At 31.6% G+C, this 21,252-nt stretch overlaps 1 protein-coding gene across 5 annotated transcripts in view; it reads left to right on the top strand.

Moving 5' to 3' along the window:
* The window catches only part of LOC137922218 (uncharacterized), a 169,745-nt gene that overhangs the window by 91,094 nt on the left and 57,399 nt on the right, over nt 1-21,252 (top strand). For all 5 annotated transcript variants that reach the window (XR_011107510.1, XM_068765156.1, XM_068765157.1 and 2 more), the window contains 2 exons: nt 2,583-2,641; nt 6,600-6,660. Coding sequence is in view for 4 of the 5 variants with exons in the window: in XM_068765156.1 (XP_068621257.1) it covers nt 6,614-6,660 (47 nt within the window). In the remaining variant the exon portion in view is untranslated. The remainder of the gene's footprint in view (nt 1-2,582; nt 2,642-6,599; nt 6,661-21,252) is intronic.

Below are 21,252 nucleotides of genomic sequence, written 5' to 3'. Positions count from 1 at the left end.
TTATTAGTACACTAATATCTTCGCTATTTAGGTTCCTATAGTCGTTACGTACAACGTAATTTAGTTATGTGAACATACATAACGAAATTGTCCGTCCGTTCACCCGTAACTTAATGTCGCGTAATTTTATTACACTCTATAAAATTTGCTCATTTTATATTAATGTTTCAACTAAAATATACACTAGAAAGGTTTCATTAAACATTACATTTTATAATGATTATAATCTAACGTCATTGTAGATGTTATAGTTAGAAAATTACACTTCAATTGGAACTAACACTAATTTGAACATTAATATATATTAGTCAACTGTTAAAGTACTGTATTTTTTATTAAATTGTTAATAAATTATTTTATTAAATCAAGGTCTTAGACCAATGTGTGTTACCAGTGATGACTTACATACAACACCGAAACGTAATCACTCCCTTCTCACTCTGGCCTCATTGACGAGCTCATAGCCGCTCAACGAGCCGTCGCGATGGCTATGTTCCGATTTTCACTACGATATCGAATCAAAAATGATAGATCCGTAGACGAACGTGAGAAACGGACATAGCCCAGGGGATAGTAAATTTAATGGAGCAGCGGCAGGTCACATAGCGCGCTGAACAGTTGGACGCTATGGCCTAAAAACTTTAAAGCGGAGATTATGAACCAGAAAAAGCAGCCTAAGATGTCTACCTTAAAGGAGGGCCTTGTTTCTTTATCCAAAAACACTGATTGCAGGCCATTCTCAACCGTTATATTTAGAAATCTTTATTGGAATTATTATTTTAAGCACTTTATATATTGATATATCGACAGCAATACTCAATAAATATGTAATTAATATACCAAAATATTTACAAATTAGAGTTAGACCAATTTCGATGGCCGCCGTCTTGTTTAAACATGCCGTGACCTTCTCTGCCTAAACAGTTGAACATAAACATTACTGTGTTTCAATTTGAGGATTGTCATGGTTATTACATTTTCTAAGCAAAAAACGTACCATCTTTGGTCACACCTATCACAAATGTATAGAACAGCACAACAATATGATATCATGAAACTCTATATAGCACAACACTATTATAAATCAAGTGTACAACAAACTAATGGTTGTACGTCATTATAATTGTCCGCATTTATGAAAAAGAAATTAGAATCACGATTTAACGACGGTGGATTCTTGTTGTCTTAACGTAACAAAGACAATTCTTTTTTAGATTATTGTATTGTTAAAAATGGAAATCAATTCAATACTAAGGTTTCCAACCGAAATGAATTAAGCTGCCAGTTCGTAGGAAGCATGGTGAAGATGCCTTTGTTCGTGTCTCGCTGTAAATCATTACGCAATTTCCAGAGATTAAATTGTCATTTTCTTTTGTGCTTTCTGCCAGTGTTATTAATTGGAGTCTACTATTTTACTAATTTTTCTTATTCAATCATATTTTGTGTGATCTATTGCAAAATAAATAAAGAAACTTTTAAAATAATTATGATTAATTAAGGTGGCAAGACACATAATTTGTAAAAAATCACATTTCCAAGTCACATTTCTCGTTGCTAAAAATATACTTTTTTATTATAATAATGTTCATATTTGAAGCGACATAAATAAAACTTCACAGATAAGAAAACGTAAGCGAAGAATAAATTTAGTAATATCGCGAGAAGGATTTATCGCCTTGAACATCCGAATGGCGTAACATTTGTCATGGCATAATTCGTAAGTTATAAAGCTTTTACTACAGCCACAGGTGTTGTATAGGTGGGCGAAACGATCGTAAAAGGGGTTTGATATACCGTGTTTTGAATCGCGGTGACTCAAAATGCCAATGACCTGACTTTGTTGATTGGTGTACTGACCCGATTAGGTCCGGCTTCTAAAGATTGCCCCGTGAAGCGATATTATACGGGTCACACTATCGAGATTCGTGTTAGCAAGCCATAAGCAACTGTGGCCGACGAGACACTTGTATCGTAACTCTCTAAGATTTTCATGTGTTATTACTACTTAGGATAAATGTAAATTACAATAAAAATAATTGACGTAAATCGTTATTTGATGACTTTAAATATGAAAGAATTAGCATTTAAAGTAGGCAATATAACTTGTCATAACTCGAAAGTAATAAAGAACGTACCGTAACAATATGAATTATTAAACAACGTACATATTTTCAGTTAATATACAGAAAATCAGTCTGCCTATAAAAATGGGTACTTCAATAATGTTAAAAACAATTCTTTTTATTAAAGAATAAACAAATTGATGTTATTAAATGCAGAGTGGGACCAATTTTACCACAAAACTGTAAAATGTAGGCAATAATGATTGTACTTAATATTTTCACATTGTTTTAATTTCTCGGAGCTCAATAAAACGGGTTATTTAATCGGATGAGAAATTACAGCAATATTAAAACGTCCCTCACGTTTTTCGTCCACTTGTAAAGATAAATAGTTGTTTCAATAATTGCATTCGCTTTCATAAAAATATTGGATTGACGTGATTTCATAGATTGGTATTCATGAAAATTGCCAATAAAAAGTATTTAGTTTGCTCCAATTGACCTGTGAACTTGTTACAGATATCTGGAATGACCCAAATTAAAAACCAACAGTACCGACCACCGGACAGCACGTCCAGGTAAGTCAAACAACTATATAATCAATAAAATTTTGCATAGATTGTGCTAAAAATGTAAACTATTTCTATGTGGGTTAGAAAGACGATATTTATTTATTTAATCACATTATTATCTGTATAGGACATTTAAAGTGACTATCTATGTACGTCCGTCATAAGAAAAATGTTAGAAGAACCAGATCGAGTTCCCCTATAATGGCATCATTTAATATAAAGAAACAATAGTTCCGAACGAGCCTTGATCTGAGAAGAACTTACAACGAACTAAGATGGGTTTTTTTTTAGTCACTGTTCATTCATCAATATAAAATGATATTTGAATTGGTAATAATAATATGTATGATACGTTTAGTTTTTAGTGTAACTAATATAGTACTTTAAATTACTGTACTGTGTTGCATTATAATACAAAAAATACGTTATTTATCAAGGAAAAGAAAATTGGATCTTTTTTATGAGGTTACTATGACAACGAGGTTATATTTTCCCACATACATGGAATTATGCAATAAAATTTTGAAGAGATACGTGCTCTGTGTTTTACGAGTTTTTATCATAAATACTGGTACCTCAAGTCATCGCGGGAATAAATGTAAAATGACAAATACAGTGTACTGCGAGTTCAATGAAATTTATAAAATATTCAGTCTTTTAAATATATTACTTTTAATGTTTTTTTAGTTACCCAAAAAATATTTAATTATTTTAATAACTTAGATTACTGATAATACACATACTTTCATGATCATCAAAATCAAAAACCCCTTCTAGGTTTGTTGTAGCCTTTTAGGTCAGAGGGTATTCGGAGCTTTAGTGGGTAATAATATGAATCAATTAATAATCATACCAAAGCTTAGTGCAGAATTTGTTCGTCGACATAGTTTCAATATATTTATAATTTTTCCATCAGACGTAAGCCTTCCTCAATACCTTTTAACCTATGCGGTTTTTTGCTTTCGATCCTCCTTCAAAAGCTCAATAATAAGATAGGCAATTCAATCTCACATTCAGAATACAAAACGATGAAAATCAAATTTAATTATAATATGGATCCTTAATAAAACTCAGTACAAAAGAATCACCAGCGCAAATGCTTTTATTATACCTTATAAAATTATCAAGCAGGAAACAATACACTAAAATTACATTTTACGGTCTATAAAAATCGTAAATCAATTAAAGTGCGGCGGGACACATGTCGCTAAGTGTTGCCAGGATAACGGCAACATCGCGTGTCTCGCAAAATAACTCCAAGAGCTTTCGCTACATTACACGCCGAGCTAAATTTTCGCGATTAATAATGCTTGTAATCCACTTAAAGCTACCTCGTTATGTTAATTATAGGCATGCACACCACAATTTCATTGTTATAGGGTTTATTTATGCTAATGCGACACCTCGCAGTGACAATACGATTATTAAGTAACCCTGTAGATTGTTATTGACATAAGCATTAGCACGTGGCTACGCTAGATTTCACAGGAATTCAGTTAAAGTTCATGATTCACGTTTCGGATATCACTGATTGATAGTGCTATAGGTGATGGCACGATCAAAACATTCATACCTTTCTACTCATACTGTTCAATCTAATGCGATGCTTCAAAGCACATATTCACTCGTCATCAAACATCATAACTCATGTTTCCAAAATTCAGTTTAAATTAGCTACGTTCGGAAATCTACGTCTTCTCGTGCAATATCCCTCAGTACCTCAAAACGTAGATCTACCACCTATCTATGTCAACAGTGATGACTTACGACATTGTAAAACTCACTTTGAGCTTCATTGGTAAGCTCAAGGCTTCTCAACAAGCCATGGAAAGTCGGCAAGTTGAAGTGGCAGTGCGCAGGCGTGCAGAAGAGGTGACGACTGGGGCTTTGAGGTTCTGGAATGGAGACCCCGGTCCGGTAAACATAGCGTAGGCCTCCTCCCACTAGACGGACAGACGACCTTACAATGGTCATTAGAAGATGCCGGATGCACGCTGCATCCATCCGAAACTATTGGAATTGTAAATGTTAAACAGTGGACGTCCTATGACTGAAATTGAGGCCGCTGTGGTGGCACATCTGCAAGCTTTTAGTTAAAGGGATGTATCGTCCATGAAGTGTAGTATTTGGTTAAAAAAAATCATGAACCGGTTCTTGTCGACGCTGCCAAGGGAGCTCCCAAACTTAGTTACTGTAAAACAGGCTAGGCTAAATGCCGTCAACACTTTGATATGTTAAAGACAGGCAATTAGAAGAAACAACCCCCGATAAATAAAACAGGTAGGGTAAGTAATGAAATAATAGAAGGTAATCAAAACAAAAAAATAATAAATAATATTGAGTTACAAACAAAATACGAATAAATAAATAAAACAGAAGTAATCATAATAGTAATGTGAATAAATTGAAAATCGTTTCTGTGATAACATGTGTTAAATAAGTATAAGAAATAAGGATAAAAAATAGTATAGCGTAAAAATAGAGCTAAAACCGGAAAAATGTAATTATTACATAAACCTGTGATATTTGCGGAATGAGATGAAGGAAGAGAAGCGATGCACGAAAGGAAATTAGTATTTAGAGGAATGCTAGAGAATTACACATACAATGAAAGAAGAGGAAAGTTAGAGCATATGACGAACAAGAATAAATAGATAACAAAAAAAAGTGAAAATAATTATTAAAAGAAAAATGTAAATGCTCTGTCCCAAAACCAGGTAGAGGAGTAAAAATATGAGGAATCAAAAATAACCCAATAACACTCCACGGCCGATGTCTGGTAATGTCACAATTTGATTTGTTACCTAGCTAAATTATATGAAAATTCTAGGGGATGATAATTTGTACAGGGATTAATTACGAAAGCAACACAAATTTGTTATTATTTATGTTTTAACAAATATACATTGTAGAATGCTAGCCCGACTTTAGCTGTTTTCATAACTTGTTACACAACTTCTATAATTGTTTGCACAAAACAGCGAAGTTACTTGTAGTGATGTACATTCATTGTTTTTCTTTGGCAACGGATCCACCAAAACGGATTGCTTGAAAATCGTCTCTCATAAATTAGTGACGCGTCGTTTAATACGAAGCTATCGAGAAACCTCGTTATTTCAGTAGCAGTTGCAAGGCGCTACCACACCGAAGTATTTTCTACCGGCAATTTATCAAGCTCTCTCTCCCGCCTAATTGATTGCTGATTAAACTGTTAAATAAATACCTTTTCATCTCCCTGCTACTTAATAAATGACTGCGTTAATTGAAGTATGGCCTTGAAGGATTCTTTATTTTATTATCCGACAACAGTCTACCCCAAACAGAGAAATAAAGTATGTTAGAGGCTATGCCAATAATTTTGCTTCTAAGTATTTTTAAATTAATTTCTTACAGAAATGAGGGTAATAAATTTTGCTTCGTAATACAGGTGTTCCTAAGTTTTTGGCAAGGAATTATTATCTATTTTTAAGCACGTAGTTGATTGACAAGTTCTATATATTTTCGTTATAGTATAAAAGCTGAATTTTACATATGTATGTTACTTATATAAATATTGGAACTTATGTATACATTGGTCAGATAGTTTTGGCAGTTCCAAAGGGGTTGGACGGATTGGACTTTTGGCACCTGTTACCTGCCATTGTGAGTCATGTGCATAAGTACATGTGTTAAGAAACATTCAGCTTTTATAAAACAGCGAAGGGCAGATTCTCATAGACTCTTGAATTATATCAGTATGGTAAACGAATTCAAATTTAGGGAAGGCCCAACAGAATAATTAGAAGGAAAAATGAATTATATACATCGAAAAAATTACGTTGAAATTGAGGTCGGTTTAATTTGCTGTATCGTCTGTCTAATACACGATAAAGAAGGTTCATAAGGCGTATTTAGTGAGCGTAAAGATGCGGAAAAACTCGTGAACATCTCGACGTTAATGGATCGACTGACTTTTTTTTTTCAGGGTGTGGGCGTGAGATGGCACGCGCGGGCATGTTGCACAGGGGAGGAAAAAATGGAGCCGAGTAAGTATAACACAAAATTACGTTATGTACTACGGCTTCGAATTATGTCAATATTTTTTATATTAAAAATTCCTAAAAATATTGATCCATTTTTATTTCAAAGAAAACTGTATTAGAAACAAAATATGCATTCACGAAAATGATCGCATATTAAGATTTATAATGCTAGGCTAATTAGCTCTTTTGAAAAGAAAAGAAAAGAAATGGTATCCAAAAAAAAATTTTAGTAAACAAGTTAAATATAGATAACTAGGTAACCTCCCAGTGAAAATGTTTTTTTTTATAGAATAATAATTATTATAATCACTCATTTAATGATAACTACTGGTTTTAAATGTTTATTCAATAAAATAAAAAATAAGTATCATAGATCTTAGGTTAACACATAAACGTAAAGTAGAAGCAACAAAATAACAACACGGAAGTATAATTGGCGGCCTGTCTTATCTCATTGCCAGGCGATTTCTTACAAAAAATCTGTGGATGTTAATATTTATTGAATAATTTGTCATCATTATAATTGCTGTTACATACCGTGTAAAAACATTTTATTTGGGATATATTTATAGAATTTTCAATATAACGTAAGGATATTTAAAGGTAACATTATTCTAAGAACATTAAATACAGTATATTCAACTTGATTCAAAAGGTCTGTCATTGAAATTAAAGACCTTTCTTTGTGAAAATGTCAAAGGTAAGAAATACCTTAAAAACTTTTCCAGTTAAACATGACTTAGCACTTAGAATAATTGATATATGTTTTTACCGATTCTTCTTATGCTGACAATTATAAATAAGTTTTAGACAAGGAAAAAAGAGAAGAAATTGTGTAAAACCATTCCTAATCCCAGTATGTCTGGAGCACGTATAAAGGTACAAGTACGATAGGAGTAGAATGGAATCCATCGCCCTTATCACTTAGTAACGGAGAGAGTAAGGGAAAAACGGAAGGGAAGCTCGGTGAGAGGCAGGTGCAGACCAAATTACGTAGTTAACTCAATATTTTAAAACACACCGTAACAAAAAATTGATTTTGCTCATCTCCTGCAAAATTTCGTAAAAAATAAATGAAAAGTAACTTTATTTCTCCATTATCTGTAGACATTTAATCTGTGAAGTTGGTTTCGCGTCGTTTTTTCTAGAATTAAAAAAAATGGATCGATCTCTTATACTACATTTTGTTGTCATCAGTCGCGTTGAGCAAAAAATTATACGTTTTGTTGCTTACCTTTTCAATAAAAAATTCTACATCTGAACTGTTCGTCGTCACTATTAAACACAAAATGAATCTCACAAGTACAGTTATTTTATTGGCTGCAGCGTTCCATAAATTGAAAAATATTAATATTGTTTCTTTTTCGATAGAAATTTTGTTTTCATAATGAAGTATTTTATGTGTGTGATACTAAATACAAGTATTATTAAAGTAACTGCCCTAATAGATTTCCTACTGTCAAAACTGGTCCGTCGAACTAATTAAAAATAAATGAATAACGTATTACAGAGCGATTACTCTTACAGTTGATTTACTACGATTACTTACAAAAATGTGTTTTGTATTACGCGCGCTGGACGATTAATTTGTAATGCCCTGTGGTAGACTATATTATTTTATTTATTAGTGTCCAACAAGCCTTTTTTGACGTCGTTGTCAAATATTTGACAGCTAAGGACTGTTAATTTGCATTTTGGTTTGTAAGTAAAAAGAAAAGATTTGTTTTCAAATTTTTGTTTATTTTATTATTTTGTATTCTTTAGAACTGTTCCCACGCCTTAACGAAACTGTACCACAATGTCTGAAAACAAAAGGATCTTTAACTAACGATGTGATCCGAGATGTGGTCGTTTATGATAGGCCTCATAAAAAGGCTCAAATCTGAATTCTAAACCCAGAGATTCGCTGTCAGATCGAATCAGAAATGAGAAGATCCGCAGAAGAACCAATATCTCCGTCTTAACTAGAAGAATTGCTCGTCTGAATTGTAAGTGTCGAAAGGTTCTGCTGTGACGACGACAAACTGGTTAGACGTTGTGTAATCAGGTCCCTCAATAGATGGACCGACAACATAGTTAATACCTGATCATCACGGCAATCTTTGAGGAGGCCTTGCAGGCTTATTTCGACTTAAAAGAAGAAGAACAGACGAACAACACATGTGAAAAAAAAAGTCCGCGTTTGTGTTTCCAAAAAATATTATGTTCTCGAGTTTTGGGCTTAATAGCACACCGGTGTGATTTTTTTTACATTTTAAATTTACATAATATTATTTTCCGAAACCATGCAGCTAGATTAAGTAATAATATTGATACAGTAAATATAAAAAGAAGGCAATTTTAAAGTTCTCACAGATATATCACTCATTCAATATCTCGTTAAATCGTAAAAGCGTTATATGTAAACGTCGGTAATCTTGACACCGGTTTGCGTCGTTAGTAACTAATGTATGATCCAGGCGTTGTATGACTAGACTTTTAAAATATTCTTCCTTTTTATATCGACATTAAGAACTCGGTGCTCATGTCATATGACACATGAGATAAATGCTATAAATGTTAAACAACATAGATACAATTGCGTTAATAATCTGTCACAGGTTCCAGAGTAGAATTTAAAAAAAATCCAATGAATCTCGTGTTCGCCATGATATAAATGTAATTCTTATTTCACCTTATATTATATACATAATACTATTATGTGAACATGGAACGAATTAACTAAACAATTTTAATGGTTTTATAGCAGTTTATTCTTATTTATATATTCCCGACGTTTTGAGTTTTTGTCAGGTTTCTCCCTTACTTTCACTGTTTTTGCATAACCAAATAAATTGATTTACTGAAAATATGCTATAGATTAACGATTTTCTGTAAAGTAATAATTTTATGTGAACGAAGTGGAACAACATTATAAACAATAAAATTTTAAGCTGAAATTTCAATAGATATAAATGTCCAAAATTAACCGTATGAATATTATTTCCTGTACCGCGAGAAAAAGGAAACTTTAAAACGGAAAGCTCTAATAGTAAACAAGTTTGTTAGTGATGTTATGCGTAGTTGGAGCCACATCAGTCTTCTCCCTACATTGCAAACTTTGTAGACGAGTCTCGGGAGACTGCTCTACGATACGGTTCAATGCAATGAATGTCTTAACGAACTTATATTATCCCTGTGTTTTGGGAAGAAACTTAAATGGTATATTTTACCCATAAATGGAGCACATCATTATTCAAATTAAATATATATCGCTTACTAAGCCAATAAGAATATTATTTTCGTTACATTTTGACCATATCACAACATAAACAAGTAAGTCATACAACAATATTAATCAATTAATTTCAAACAGAAAGATGTAATCGATTGACATCCTTAATATGCAATAGGGTAATTGATTACCAGTATTCAGGTTTATTTTAATACAAAAAGCCACTATTAATTAACTTTGTTTTCCCATAAACTATGTTAGGTGAAAACAACGCTCAAGTTTCATTACATCTGGAGCATGACAATGCTCTATGGCCGGCGCATCATTAAAACTATTTCAAAGTTGGACCATCCTCGGTTAAGTCATTTACGGTTGGCATGTCCAGTACTACGGTCTCTGTACCCAAGCCAACCAGTCAGACTTCTCCAATAGTGTATTTTCTCACCTCGCTAAGGTCTCAACGCCGCCAACTTTAAATTGTCAGTCACAACTTCCTTCCCATTAGAATGAACTTTCCCTCCTGCAACATTTGCTGTTAGTTTAATTTCTTAAGAGGTCCATTTACAACAATACATCAAGAGTATAATTTATTTAAACGAAGAAAGAAAATTTATTCATCAGGGGCATTAGGTACGTGTATGTTAATACACAATGAAGGTGCAAAGCTTTATTATTTTTGTAAGAGAAGCTTTGTACGTGTCCGGAGGGAACAGAATGTTTGATTTCATCTCTGGTGATTCATACACGGATCTTTCGCATCCTCGAGATATGTACTATAAATAAAATATATTGCCGCAGATACACTTTTACTTATATACACAGTACTTTTACAAATTTATGAACAAATGTGGTCATTAAACATCGGTACGACAGCATTTTTGTTACAATATTTTCACAGTCCGTTGTCAGTTATACTGCTATCTTGGAATTGTATTATTTACGATGGGGCATGGCAGCCATAAATCAGTATCTCGCTTTTATGCGGTAAGGAAATATAGCTCGTAACTTTGATTGGACTCTCGGGCTTGTGGTACATCCACTTGTCTCAACTTTGCGGGTCATTGCGGTGCTTTTGTTCTACCGCAAACAAATATGCAAACATGTAATATGATAACCTTAAGTATACAAAAACAAACGTGGTATAGGTTTATTAGAAAGAGACGTAAATATTCTTGATAATTTCGGTGCATGAAATTTTTATATCTCGTTATTAATGGTATGATCGTAGTAATAAGTTTTTACATTAAGAAGCAACATAGCATTTAATATTATAAATGTACTACATAATTCACGAGAAAATTAAAACATTTTCATTGAAAATACCAATAGTATTAACATATTGTAATGGACACTAAATTTTGTATACCCGATTTCTAAATACCTTTGCCTTTCAAATTGAGATAGCGAGTCGATGTAGCAAGGGAATACCAATTCTCGTCGTAAGGGATTATGTTAATACTTCCAATAAATGATCGTACGAAATTTTAGTTCAGGGAATTCTTATATTTCAATTCTTTCGCACAAAAAAAAAACTTATTATGTAATTAGATTTAACATTTATTTATCTAAATCTGAGTAAAATTGCGATCTGCTATTACCTCGGCTGGTTTATCAGCGAGTATAATTTTTGCCGTTGAAATATTCCAATAGGTGTTATGTTATACACTTTTCAAATTTTGTAGCTTTACAAATTTTTGTCACCAAGAATTTTTATGTTTAAGAGCAAAACAACTTAAACGACCATCTTCATTCGTTTACGAAAATTTTAATTCTTAAAGAATCACCGCATCACGAGATACTTTCATTTCGTTCAGAAGTCAGTCAACGTCCCGTGAAAGTTTCCGCGAATATGGTCCGCTGTCCCTATTACCGCAACGGATCAAAGTCGACGAGGACCCAACAAGTACCCTAGTAAAATCACGTATTGGTCGTACTGCGTTATTGTCATAGTCCCCGGGCAGGCCTGAGTAACAAGCGTTAACATTATCCACCGTGATTTAAAAATACTGGATAGAGTAGAAGGCGTTATGAAAGGCATAGATCCAACAGTGGACGAGTGTAATCAATGATAATGTAGATATGAAATAACATGTCACTAGGAAATGGTGTGCTCCGTAAACAAAATGTTTTATTCAATTACAACAATTTTGGTGTCATTTATTAACGTCTGTTGATAAAAGAAACCATGGTCTTAGAGGCTGATCGTAAAGCTTGGTTTTTAACTCGATTATTGTGCTTAATACGCATAAAACGCAAATTTGGTTACAATAACAGTGCTATTGAAATCAAAGTTGTAATGTACAAGCCAAATTTTTAAATATACGTAATATGTCACTATATATTAATTTTCAATCTGGTAATCAGTTACGATACACACTTTCTTAGAGAATGGCCTTGCTATAATCCAATACACAAGGCAATATGGTTGAGAGGATGCCACATCTTCGTTAGACTTACTTCGAGCTCTTGCAAGTCTCCTGACGATATTTACCTTTACTGTCATTCAAGCCTGCCGTTAACAGAAAATGAGCTGAACAATGTGTTTCAGTTTTTACCATTAAGATAATAAAAATTTCGATTTCAATTAATTTAAACTAGTTCAAAAGTTAATAATAGGATAAAATAATAATTAGTCTCGTTTCAATTATTTCTACAAATGTCTGTACGATTTCAATAACAAACATATAAAATTACATATATTTATTATCTAGCGACTAGACTTCATATTTCATTGAGTAGCGACCCTAAAAATCATCAATACAAAAATAATATATAATAATAAAGAGTTAGAAAAACAGGGTGAAGTAAGAATGATTGTGATAACTAATCAAAAAAAAAGAAATCAATGAATATTTATCTTGTATTATATATAAAATTACAATTTATAAATAAAATACAAACAGGGTTTAGAAATATAAATCTATGTTTGCGATTGCCATGCCAAAGAGATCATATGCAGGCAAACAAGTGGCTAACAGAAAGGCCCAAAGAATCTTGTTCTCTTGCAAATTCATAATGACGTTTTTAAGAATACCTTTTGCAAAAGTTTTAAAATCCAAATAACTTATTTGACTTTTTGCCTTGTACTCTGTAATGGTGAAAGATGTACAATTTCATACCTGCCCAGCCAATTTTTAATAAAATAGCAACATTTTTTTCAAGAAAGTAAATATTTTTCCGAAAAGTTAGCTACGCAATTGTATTTTCGCATTTTACAAATAAAAGTTAATTATTAAAAAACTAAAAGTTATTAGATAATTAAGAGTGAGTTTAGCTAGTAGCATTTCTTACGTCGTTTTAGTACATATGGCTGTTTAAATAATCTTATATTAACGCAATTTCGAGTAACACCTAAACAATGTCCTCACGGGACCATTTCTGCGCTTTGCTTAGGATCTGAAATAATGTTTTGACCGCAGTGTAAATAGGTAACAAGAACAATAAGGAAAAATAACCTGTGCAATCATATTTACTCTTTAATCCATATCTTTACGTTTTTGGAATAAGCATTTATAGCGTTATCTCCATGTCAGATAACTAACAAAGGTATTTTGGTATATGTAGAATAGTTTCTTTTAATAGCGCTCAAGCTTTGTTAAAATGTCTTTAAAAACAGAACGATCTCATAAAAATCCGATAACCAAGGCAATTTCTTTAACCGCACCATTTTTCTTTTCTTTGGATTTCTCATGATTAGAATTATAAAATAGGCTACTTATTTTACGGTCGTTTGCTATCGGTCGCGCAAGTCTATAAAGAACGAGAGATTAACCTTTTTCTAGAACTGCTTTTATTTGTTGTAGATTTTTTACAACAAATATCCCAACTCTTTTACTATGACGTTAACTGGAAAAAATGGTTCTTATAACAAACCTTATACACTAAAATCTACTGATTACATTTTGAAATCATCAACGACTTTATGTTATTTCAACACATATTTTATAGTATAATGTGTGAACACTATTGATATGGTGCTATTTATTTAATTGTATACATTATTTGTGTTTTTATTTCAAATAAATCATATTCAATGATATTACTAAGCTTATGAGCAAAACTATCGTGTCTCGAAACGTGCGACCACATTACAAAATTTTAGAAAGCAAAGGCAGTTTTTAATTCTATGATATGCTGTTCTTGTTACATTTATTATAGTAAATGTTTTCATATGTATCTCTAAAAATTAAATCCATATATGCAAAGTCCCTTAAACAAATATTATTTGGAATTTATATTACTACATTTCTAAATATCTAATAAAAAGGCCAATTTTCCCCGTCGCCTAACACACATGTGACATAAATTGTGTTACAAATACTTATTTACGAAGTGTAATATGTTCAAACGACGAAAATCACGGTTACGTCTCGTTTCCGATTTTGCCGATTGCATACCTACAGGTGATTTCCGACGTCTGATAGCAATTTTCAATATCATTTACCCAAGTATTGAATGTTCCTATTGCCTACGGTACTATAGGCATGTCGCTTCTTCGGTTTCCTTCACATTACAATCATTGTATATTTACTTTTTTAACGGGTTGATTTATAGGTAATGATAATTAGTTTCAATTTTGAATTACATAAACTAAAAAATTCACCAAAAAATGGCGATAAGTTATTTAAATTTTAACTAATTTACAAATATTTAAATTATATAATTATTTGTAAATTAGTTTACATAAAAGAACTAAAATAACTACATGTGTTTAATATTTGACGTCGGTTGGACACATAAATTTTGTTCATATGATTTTCAAATTTGAAAAACCGCAAATATGCCTATATGTTACTCGAATAGACGCATATTAGACTTGAGATACCAGCTTTCTTAAGTTCACTGTTATCAATCTTCTGTTGCCAATTAGCATAGACCTTTTGTATTGATTATATTTATTATCATATTTACTTTTAACATTTTTCCTTATCGCTAATTCTTATTTTTTTTTGTCTGTATGATACATATTTGTTACTTCCTTATTATTTTCCTAAATAGCTGATTGTTAAAAGTTATTGTGTTTATATTATTTTCTACTTACTTTATTTATTATAAACATCTTATTTTACTCATATTCTGTTTGTCTTAAACTATCTACTAATTCTATTATTTATAGGTGACATTATAGCCCATTATTTCTGTTTAATTCTGGTTACTTATTTGTTTTTTTAAAACTTAAACTCTCTAATATTTATTCGAAATTAACTCGATATATTTTTATTTTACTTAGTGTGCGTGCTATCTATTATTCAAATAGACAGCATTTGAAATACTAGCTTCGTTATCAATAGGTAATCATTAATTCAATATGCAAATACAACAACTATTTTTTCTCTTTGCTTCTAGTAGAATCGGCCGCAGTTAACAGAATCTAAATGTTTAAATGCTCGACCAGTTTCCATTCAAAACACAATCGCGCTGAAATAAAAATGATGAAGTTATCAAACTTTGTTAATGTCATTAAAATCCTGTTGTATAGTAAATCGTATCATTCGCATTAAGCATGGTGTATACTGATCACTTTTATAATTTATATTTTTGACACAACTAGGTAAAATACTTCTAATACTCTAATTTATAAAACATGAAATTAACCAGTTGGTTAAAATGGAACAGTTTGGATAAAAACTAATGGTAATCACATTAACTCTTTTTTGTTACTTTCAATTTTAATTGTATTTAAAAACCGGAACTTTAGCTTTTTAATTAGGACTTGTTTGAAAAAAAAAAGGTAGACTCAAATAAATATTTGCCAATACGGGTGATGTTTTATCATTGATAGTACAAATCTTATTAGAACTGCTGTACCACGCGCTACGTATGCGCGTTTTCTTAATCGGAAAAGCTGTTCCAGTCGGACTATAAATTTTTTAACACTTAATTATTTTGGACTGTTCAAGATGTACACTTGGTATTGATTGACGTATTCCATTTAATACAGCACGTTGTAGCACTAAATACATTACATAGATAACTACTACATTCAGTATTTAAGCTACAACTAAAAATCAGTATTTTTAAATCTTGCTTCGACAGTGTATTAAACAGATCTGTTCATCAAACCTTTACAATACCAACATAAATTTTCTTCGGGTCCCATCTTATCGCGCTGTCCTAAAACACGCAGCAGTAAGTTTAATAGCTTTATAATACTATTATGTATACCACCATGTCCAAAATACTGTAACGTCTAAAGACGAAGGTTTTTGACTAATATGTGTACGAACGCATCCGAGACCTGTTTGCCTCCGATAGGCTCCGTAAGAAGACTCAAGATTATTCAGAGACAAATTGGGAGAACTATGCTCGAAGTTTTACTGTGAAATCGAATCAAAAATGAGGAGATTCTCAGATAATCCATTGGGTCTGAAAGGTTCTCAAGTGGCGTCCACGGGCTTTCGAGGCGTGGGTAGGCCCCCACAAAGTGAACCGACGACATAATCAAGGTTTAGGGAAGTCGCTAGATGCGGGCAGCCCACCAGTCATTGTTTCATTCTTTGGGGGAAGTCTAAGACTTGCAGTGGGCGTCGAAAGGCTGACATGAATGAATGAATAAAATAATACCATGACGAACCTAATATGATGAATGTATATACTTAATAAATATAATAGGTAACCTAATAAACGAATAATTACCTAAAATATAATTTTAAGTCTAGTTCTTTTAGTCTGCTTTTTGTGTCACAGCATTCACTTCATTTAAAAAAAAACACATTAAATTACATAATCAGAACATCGAATTTATCTATATCAATATCTCTTGATTTTTCAAAAGAAAAGCGCTTTCGACTATAAACCAATATTTTTAAAAAGACAATACGAATGTAATAATAATGTACTAGAATCACTCAAACAGGACGAGCCATTAAAGAAAGCCATATTACAATATTAGATCTGGAATAAAACACAAAAAATAAACAAGTACATCATTACAATTTATTCTCTAGCGAAGTAGGTTCACCGCCGTCGGAGCGTATTTAGACCCTTAATTTCCTTTATCTATTTCATAACAATCAAAAGTCAACCTCGATCGAGCTTTTGTTTTTTTGGGTCAGACATTTTCCATTCCATTATACTTTTTACTGAAATTTAAATTAGGAGTTGAAATGGGAACCACCGTCGTCAATTTTACTTCTAAAGCAATTTTCACGTTTTATCATTTGAATGTTTTGAAAATGAAGTTGGCTAAAATAAACAATAATAACCTTAACAATTTAATGCCATTTTTAGATGTATTTACATTGTACTAACGTTTCAGAAAATACCTGAATAAAAAATAAGAAAGTCTATACTTGACTTATTACTTGGTATTGCGTTTTTGTTTACTTCTACTTCGAAAACAGTCCATTACTAATACCTTACATACCTTTTTATAATATCGTCTAATTTCTCACACACCCATCTATAATGAAAATTAATTCACGACATTAAAATATTGAGTTCTAAATTCAAAACGTAAATGCATATGTAACTACATATTTGTTTTATATTATTGGTGGTAGATTTTCTTTGCAAAAAGCTGTCTAAACGGCTTTACCGGTGCTTCAAATTTAATAAGAAAACGTTACTAGTATATATTTAAAATACATTCTGTATAGTATATAATTATAGTGAATGGATTTTAAAGGAAGTCAAAACATTTGAAAATTCACTAACAAAGATCCAGAAGCAGGGTTATGGGTAGGATTTATTATTTTCCATAAGGTGAATTTTCTGATGATTTTTTTTTGTGTCATTTTAAAATTCTGATTGCTCGGCGGTTTCCATCCTAGCTTATGAACCTATAGTAAGCTGAAAGGCCTCGCCTCTCTCGAGCGCTTACCTTGTCGTTATATTAGTATTTTCTTACTGGATGTCTTACGGACCGACAAGCGCAGCTTAGATCATCCACCCACAAAGTGAACAGATGATCTTTTAAAGTCGTAAGACCGTAGGTCCTATTAGATAACCCTGAAAGGGTCTTAGACCGGCTGTGCACGTTCTACGGCTCAAAAGATGATGATGATGTGTTAGTCTATAAAAAATATCTGTAACCATGAAAAATAATTTATTTTAAAATGGAGACGATAATAAATTATATTAACCAAATAATTTATAATACCTCGAAAGATCGTATGAAATCATCATTGACTTGAAGACTAATTATGATTTTTACAATATCTTTAAATATAAAACCAAATAACTTTCAGTCTTTATCGTATAGCAATGCAAGATTGTGATTGAAACAGTGGTGACGTCGTTCATAAGCATACTGTATTAAAGATTCACTCGAGCATGTCTTAAGATGCAAGTCAGCAAATCGTTTCTGTAATGATTCTACAAACATGCTGACTAAGCTATAACTTTAAGTCGTTGCCCTGTCTATATCGCAAGCCAGTAACCTACGGTTCGATCATATTAATAGCTTTCTGCGCATACGGTATTTTATTCTCAAATAATATAAATGCTATTCTTATTTCAGATTACAATCCAGATCCACAAATGTTATATAAGTAAAGCTATAAGTACTGACGTTTAAACTATCATCATTACATCCGTAAGGTGACCAAAGCTGGACACTGGTCTCCTCCAGAAACTTGAAATATTACTATATAATATTTTAAGATTTCTATACGAATATCTATGATGGCTTTTACCATATATTCAATTACAGCCAAGGCATAATTTAATTAAATATTTATTTAATTAAGAACCAAACTGTTATTTCCGCTTTAGGACATGTAGATATAAGATGAAAATAATACATTACTCACAACGTTGTCTACGGATTGTGTTATGCGTAATAAGTTACAATGAATAAAAAAAACAATCGCTATTAAAGTACGCAAATTACATCGACTCTCTTTAAGAATATTTTTATTAACGAATAATGTCAATAAGTTTTGAATAATGATTAACTCTTTAACTTATTATTTTATATTTCAACATTAATGTTGTCATGAATCACAAAATGTATGCACTGAAGTACACAATTTGTGAAACGATTAACTAAAGATCTACTCTAAGAACCTCAACAGCCTGATGACTTGTATATACAATATAAATACAGATGACAGGTTCAGGATCTCCGTGAAATGGCAGACGTGAATATTCCGTAGCTAGAAATACATTTCATTGGATCGATCGGTTACTAAATGATATTTGCAAATTTCCACATTTTTACTGCATGTAGAATAATTTAGTAAATTTATTGTCTTTAACTGCTCTTGGATTGATTCTTGGCTTTTAAGTTAATATTTACATATTTAGTGTCGTGAAAAAGACTAGAATTTTCCTAAAAGATTACATTCATAAAGTATTGAATATTTTTTGTATAAAGGTGCGAAAGGTGCGAAAATAAATACTGGATATTTGCAACCTACGCTGGGTTGATCAATTTGCTTAGGACCAATTGTTACGTTGTAATCTTCACGAACTTGTATCTTATTTTGTCAGTTTAGCTCAAATGTATTTTGTATTCATGCTCGAGTACATTTAGTTAAAATTTGTAAGAAATTTACATTTTTACTGGTTTCGTTCACCCATTCGCTAACAATTCAGGTCTATGAACAACAATTACTATGGAAATAATTTGTGATATATAAAGTCGTCATCTCCGCTCTTAGAGCTAATATTTATCACAAATCATGCAAAATGTGCCCGTATAATTTTACTCAGAACAGTCCATTACGGTCAATTTCAGCCACGGCCATAGATCCATTATACCTTTGTTACATATCATTCCGAGTATAAGGTTTTACATAAAAATAGGGATTACATAAAAATTACTGTCAAATAATTATGTGAAAATATACTATTAATACAATATTAATATAAAAATTAAAGCGAGTTTAATGGAAAACATGAAAAAATTGTAACGAAATCGTCACACAAACTTATTGTCAACTAGTTTTTGTCAAAAATTATGAGACTAGAATTAGAAAAAGTAAAAGAAACAAAAAAAGGACTAATGATACGTATTAAATGTCGAAGGTAAATCATAACAGTCATTAATATTAGATAGTAATTCTGTATATATATATTTGTTGCGCTATCAACAAGAGGGCGCAACCCAAACCCCACACCTGTCAATTTCCATAATGGAACGATAACGGTTTTTCACTGACCAGCTAATATAATACGCCACATCTATAAGCACAAAGGCGGTGTATATAGCTACAACAAAGAGTTGGGTTCATAAGCTAACGACCGACTCACAGATAAATCAATAGTCGAATAAATAAATTGAAGCCCAGTCATCCATTTTATTACAATTCTTTGCATATTTTTACAAATAGTAAAGATTGTTTTTAAGTCCGAATATTACTATTATTGCTCTAAAGTGTATGCAAACATTCCATTTAAATTTATGACAAACAAATGAGACTTCTAATAATATAATTTAAACATGTTATAAATAATAGAAGTATTTTTTCATAGTTGACGTATAAATATTGCTTTTACTTAAGCGTAATGATGTACAACATACAATATGTATCAATATTTAAAGAGTGTGTGTTAATAATAAACAAAGTGAAATTTCTAAGAAATCGTTTGTTATTCTTAGACGAAGCTGACACTTATTGAGTGATGTGAAAGTAACATAAAAAATTAAAAGTAAACATTTACGTTTTGTGTGCTTTAGTGCGAATTACTTAAAAAGTCTTTAGACGTTGTAAGAAAGAAAGGAAAGAAAGTAGAATACAGGCGATATATTATAGGAGTAGCAACAATAGGTACCCTTACTCAGCTATGTACTGTAATACAGCTTAACACATACTACATCGTTCGCAGCTATCGACGCAACTTAAAATATGATTTTGTCCAAAATTTGTCATCGCATCGCACAATAATTGACTATAATGAATTTTCACATCAAGGGAAACCGCATAAACTCGTTACGAGAGTTGATGACCCAAACGATAATTGTCACGCATTTGCAAATATTGGTTTTGCCCAATCCTCACTAATAATTCTATATACTAGACCCTCCAAACTAATTAAGAATATTGAAGTTTCAGTGTGGTTTTCTGCTATTGTCAGAAATATAATTTGTTTGACCTTCGACGTTGTCACACGAGTACATGCTGTGCATCAAAAAATACTCCATCAGAAATAAAAAATACATAAAAAAGTCCAATGATTATTATGTTAAATACACATATATATATATATATATGTATATATTTATATATATATATATGTATATATATATATATATATATATATATATATATATATATATTTATAATTATGTGTATATATATGGACTTTTTCATTTTAATAAATATTAATATAAAAGCTCTGTGATTATGTAAGTAAATGTCTTTGCTTCTTGATGACTAGTACAAAAATCTACTAGTTTGTGTTCGCACTCACTAATCAACTTTATCTACAAAAAA

The sequence above is a fragment of the Battus philenor genome, unplaced genomic scaffold (assembly GCF_028537555.1).
Source record: "Battus philenor isolate CCGP_79_NKW_IND1 unplaced genomic scaffold, ilBatPhil1.0.hap1 SCAF_2, whole genome shotgun sequence".
Taxonomy (NCBI): domain Eukaryota; kingdom Metazoa; phylum Arthropoda; class Insecta; order Lepidoptera; family Papilionidae; genus Battus; species Battus philenor.
This window is presented reverse-complemented; position numbering and strand designations above follow the sequence as displayed.